This window comes from Musca domestica, unplaced genomic scaffold (assembly GCF_030504385.1).
Source record: "Musca domestica strain aabys unplaced genomic scaffold, Musca_domestica.polishedcontigs.V.1.1 17, whole genome shotgun sequence".
NCBI lineage: Eukaryota > Metazoa > Arthropoda > Insecta > Diptera > Muscidae > Musca > Musca domestica.
The window spans coordinates 9,967,816-9,973,871 of record NW_026712230.1 but is presented as its reverse complement, the minus strand read 5'-3'; the positions used below and the strand labels follow the sequence as shown (position 1 = coordinate 9,973,871).

The window sequence follows — 6,056 nt, the reverse complement described above, 5'->3', positions numbered from 1 at the left end:
TAATTCGAAAATTTCCAACGGATTGGAAGAGGAGGGAACATGTCCACTCTGTTTTTGTTACAATTCTATGTAAACTTTCAAAACCCCGATACAAGTGTTTTCTGTTTTAGCTCTAATTTCATAATCTGCTGGATGTTCCCCGTAATTTCAAGTAAATTGAAATGGATAATAAGATCTGAGAACCGAGACATTTCGACACCTATTTCAATAGTTCGAAATAACACAAAAGTAAGTTTTATTTAAAAATAAGCATTACATAATTACTACTAACAATTGTTATAATACAATACTAGCAAATACAATACTATTCTATAACAGATTCATAACTCATCTATCGATTTCCTCGATAATTTGTGGCATTTTCATGCGTTGCACTTTGCCGGTGTCTGTTCGCGGTAAATCGTTCAGGAAATAAATTCCACCTCGTAGCAGATACAGGCCATCCATTTTAGATTCTAGATATTCATTTATCATTTGGGCAGTCAGCTGTTGCCCCTCCTCGTCGGGGGTTCTAACAACAGCACATGCAACCAAACTTCCGGCCGCCAGATCGGTTACGGCAAATACACAAACCTCTGACACCCCCGGTATACATTGGATCATTTCCTCTATCGATTGTGGAGATATTTGGAAACTAAGCCATTTGATGATTTCCTTGGCACGTCCCTTAAGATGCAGGAATCCATCATCATCGAAGAAACCCAAATCACCGGTTCGTATCCATTCGCCATCCTTGGCCTGGGCTGTGGCCTTTGCGTTCTTGTAATAACCCAACCAGATGTAGGGGGTGCGGACATAAATTTCGCCCAATTCATTTGGACCCAGCCGTTTGCCATTTTCGTCCACTATACACATGTCTCTGTTGGGCCACAGTTTACCCTCGGTTTGGGCTTTATACTCGAAGGGATAACCACCATTTATGGATGTGCATATAAAGATCTCAGATGTACCATAGCCCATGGCAAAGCCAGGTTTCTTTTTACCATTCGAAAGAAGTTCCATGATTTGATCCTGTATTGTTTGTGGTATACTGGTACCGCCACTCAACAGGGTATCAATGGACTGGAGGGACTTGCGAACCACATCCTTGTCATGATTAGTAACCCAATCTGTTATTTGGGCACTCGTGGCAAAGCAGTGGGTAACCTTGTAACGTTCGACCAAATCGAAGAAGTATTCGGGGCTATAGGGTCTGTCGGGAACAATGCGTAACGCTGAATATAGGAGACTTTGCACGAAATTCAATATACCCGTCGACCAGAACATCGAACTGAAACACATTATAACGGAGTCCTGGGTGACGGTGAGACTGAAAAAACAGATAAGAGGGACAGGTTAGTAGGCGTGGAGTATAATTATAAAAAAGGCAATATAAGATAATTTCGACCGATATTTGGTAGGAATATGTGTGGTTATATAATTGATAGTCATTTTTAAAAATGCAATAATCCCATAAAGAGTTGCCGAACTTTGAATATTTGAATCCACCATTTAGGAAATTTTCCAAAAAAAAAAAATAAATCCGTTAAAAATTCTGTTCAAATCTTAAAAGTACCGAATATAGAGAGTTGTCGATATATAAGGGTCTATCCGAAGACTCAATACTCATACTCAATTTTTGTAATAGGCCACTACAATATTAATTCAAATACGAAATTTTAAATATTTCCGGTGAATAATGTCGCTAAAATCAAAATACTGAATATAGGGAGGTACCGTTATATGGGGACTATAACAGATCGTGGACCTATATAGCCCATTTTCAATACCAAAAGTCCTGCAAAACAAAAACATATCTGAGTAGAATTTTATTAAGCCAGCTTCAATTCGTTCGGAAGCTAGAGTGATTTCCACAGACAGACGGATATCGATAACTCGACATGGAATCTTATTCTGATCAAGAATATACATATTTGTGGGGTCTGAGGTGATACAATCGGACGGACGGGCAAACTCAATATACCCTCCGTATTATGGCGGAGAGTATTAAAATGGCATTATGTCTTAACTAAATACAAGGACTCAATTGATATTTCAGCACGATTTCTCGATTTAAGCCTTGAGATTCCTCTAAAAATATTTTGAACATGTTTTCAAAGGTTATAGGCGTGCGGGCCGAACATTTGATTCTCAACCCCCCCCTGAAATACCCCCTTAGGCCCAAACCCGTTTTAACCGATTTTTTTTTATAACAACATATTTTAAAAATAGAGGGCTCGAAAGTCCTCCTCCAAGTCCAAAAGTCCACCTTCAAAATTTAGATTCACCACAGTATGGTACGTGTGTGGAAATCACTTTAGCTTCCGAACGAGATGAAGTAGGTTGATAAAATTTTACTCAAATGTGTGTTTGGTCTGCAGGACTTTTGGTATTGAAAATGGGGTATATAGGTCGACGTTTTGATATAACCCCCATAAAATTGTACCTCCAGATATTCGGTATATTGATTATTTGTGTCACATCTTTCACCGGAAATAATTAAACTTTCATATTAGAAGTACATAATGGTTTCTATAGCCTGTGACCAAAAATTGCATATGCAGGTCCACGTCATCGCATAGTTCCCATATAACAGTGCCTCCTTTTATTCGATATTTTCATGATATTAGCGACATTATTCAACGGAATTGTTTTAAATTTCTTATTTAAGTTCCCAATATATACTACAGCCTATTGCTGGATATGCACCTCCATGTCTTCGTAAACCCCAAATGATGGTAACTCCCTTTATTTGGTACTTTTAAGATTTAAGTAATAGTTTTCTACAGATTTATTATTTTATTATTATTATTATTATTATTATTATTATTATTATTATTATTATTATTATTATTATTATTATTATTATTATTATTATTATTATTATTATTATTATTATTATTATTATTATTATTATTATTATTATTATTATTATTATTATTATTATTAATATTATTATTATTATTATTATTATTATTATTATTATTATTATTATTATTATTATTATTATTATTATTATTATTATTATTATTATTATTATTATTATTATTATTATTATTATTATTATTATTATTATTATTATTATTATTATTATTATTATTATTATTATTATTATCATATTTATTATTAATATTAATATTATTATTTTTTTTTTTTTTTTGAAATTTGCAATTTTCTCCCATGTGTTGGAGAAATTTTGAAGTTATTAGTAAAACCATTGCACAATGGACCCACATACAATTTTTTGCCCTAAACTATTTCACCGTCTCCACATGCAAACCCTAGAAGTGATCTCAACATCAAATTTAAGAGTTTTACTTAGATCCCTTATCCCCTTGATTTGATTTAGTAACATTTAGTACACATATCCAAAAAACTATATCTCTCCATCCTCAACACAAGCATTGATCCAAAATTTGTACAACTTAGTACTTTTCGAACAATTTTAGTATACATTTCCAAAACCACATTTATATCACAATTCCAGATACCAATATCAAATTTCAGCTCTATCCCTTCACCCAATACCAAAATTAGTACAATTTTCTACTTTTTTTGCAAATATAGAACGTATTTCCAAAACCACCTTCATATCTTAACAATTCACACCAATGCAGGAACCATATCAAATTTCGGAAATTCCGTTCTATTACTTTACCCAACACCAAATTTAGTACTATTTTGTACTTTTCGTACAATTATAGAACACACATCCAAAAACACATATTTTAATTCCAACAGAGACCTCAATATAAAATTTTGAGGGATAGGGCTTCCTACAGTAAAGAACAAACATAGTACCGTTTTGTACTTTTCGTACAAATTTAGGACACATTTCGATACCATTGCCAAATCCTAAACACAGATACCACCATTGATCTAATATCAAATTTCCGGTTTTTATCTCCATCCCTTCAATCTATACTTATTGAACAATCACAGTACACATTTCCGAAACCACCTTAATATGCCCAGGCCACACATGAACCCCGACCCTCATGCCAAATTTTAGATATCAGGCATTATATGTTCACCCAATATTAAATTGTATTTTTCGTGCACTTGTAGTACATACTTCCAAAGCCACCTCTCTATCATAAATCTACCATCAACCGGGACACAAATGCAAAATTTCAAAGTTCTAGCTTCATCCGTTCACTCTAAACCAAACTGTTCACCATTTACTACCATTGAGTATTGTTCGCACACACTTAGTACATATTTCAAAAACCACCTTCATATATCAAACTTACTTTCCAAACTTGATTCTCATGTTAAATGGAATCTGAGTACCATTTTGGAGCTTTTCGTAATCTTAAAGTTTGAATTTGGAATAAAAACCTTTTTACATCGATCCTGCACTGTAGCAAATTTTACCTTATTCCGTTTGTCCAATACAAAGTATTCAATTTTCAGCAAATTTTGTACTTTTTGTACCCTTATCACACGACTGCGCACTGAGACTGACACTCGTTCAAAATTTCAAGATTTTAGCTTCATCCGTTTCGTCTGGGCGCTGATTCTCGATTTGTCAATCAGTTAGTTACTTCACTACTCTTTTATATACTTAGGACTACATTTTTTGCATAAGAATCATACTCACTGTAGATTATTGTGTAGCATCGATTGATGTGAGCACATGATGCCTTTGGGGGTGCCAGTTGTGCCCGATGAACTCAATATAGCTGCAGTGTCCGAACTGCACAGTTTAGAGCAGGGGAATGCTGAAAGATCCCCGACATCCTCGCGTTTCTTTATCAGATCCTTGATATTCAAAACACCATCTATGCTGCCGGTCATCAACACAATTTTAGCATCCAATTGTAATTTGTCCAGGACATAAAGGACATTCTCATAATTTTCTTGATCGCAGAAGATTATCTTAGGCCTTGAAGTTTCATAGATTTTGGCAATGACACCTAAGAAAAAAATAATACAATTGGAAATTTCAAACGCACATTTCCTGCGGTAAAATTATTTTTCCTTACCCTTTTCAAAACTCTGAAACACCCCGTGTACCGGTGTTCCACAGAGAAACGAGGCCAACATCACCGTACCCAAATGCAAAGAATGTTTGGCATAACCACCCACAATGTCACCCGCACTGATGCCCATTTCAAGCATGCGTTTAGCCAATGCCATACTGTGATCCAAAAACTCTTGGGCTGTAAGAGTTTCTCCTGTAGACTCTAGGATTTGTATCACTTTTTGTGGCGTTTTACGCAACTGCAAGACTATGGCCTCGCCTACAGTCATATCACGGCTATAGATTTCTTTGGATTTTGGTCCTGACCATATTTTCTCCGCTTCATTGTATTTCGTTCCGGTTAGGTAGGACATTTTGCTACTGCTGCCTAAAATTATGTTTTACCACCTTCTGGTGTGTCTTTCACAATTGATTTTCCAATACTAACGGAGGCAGGCACACGACATTCTTATATAGATATTTGGCACACAAGCCTCCGACTTTATCACCCGCCCCTTTTTATGATCTGATCATGGTAATCTGAAATTTATAAAAAAAAATTCCAAATCTTTGATCACACGTGTGGCAGATATTCCATAGAATAGTTGATTACTCTGTTTACGAAATGACTGGCAGAAATTTGAAAACAAAAAAAAAGAAAACCAAAATAAACGTCTGGCATTGTATTTATTTTATTTTTATGCCGAGAAACAACAAAAGCATATCGTAGATTCGGTTAGACGATTTTTATAGTAGGAAATAAACAATTGCGGGACTTTGCACCACTTCTGAATTTGTTTAATTTGATGAGTATCATTTCTGAGTAACTCCAACTTAGGACAACAATGTTATTCAAATTTAATAGTGCTTTCTGATCACAATATGCCCTTAAATCCGTGCCAAATGAAAATGGCGCCCAACATGTTGCACTGGTTTGACTCAAGGTTTGATATTTTAACTTAAAATAATAACTTAGGCGAGGTTTTCTCCTCGGCTAAGATAAGCCCTGGAGCAGCCAGGTCTTCCATAAGGACCCATTAAACCTTATGAAATAAAAAGAGCAGATTTCTCCCTTTGCTGTGTGTAAATCTGATATTTCGTTGGTATTTAT

At 35.0% G+C, this 6,056-nt stretch overlaps 1 protein-coding gene across 1 annotated transcript; it reads right to left on the bottom strand.

The window, feature by feature from the left end:
* Positions 1-210: 210 nt before the first annotated feature.
* Positions 211-5,558, bottom strand: LOC101887454 (uncharacterized). The gene is made up of 3 exons (XM_005183297.4): positions 4,968-5,558; positions 4,583-4,898; positions 211-1,309 (listed from the first exon to the last, which is right to left on the bottom strand). Exons 1-3 carry the CDS (start codon positions 5,317-5,319, stop codon positions 328-330), a joined length of 1,650 nt encoding a protein of 549 aa, XP_005183354.2. The 5' UTR covers positions 5,320-5,558; the 3' UTR covers positions 211-327.
* Between the last annotated feature and the right edge of the window lie 498 nt (positions 5,559-6,056).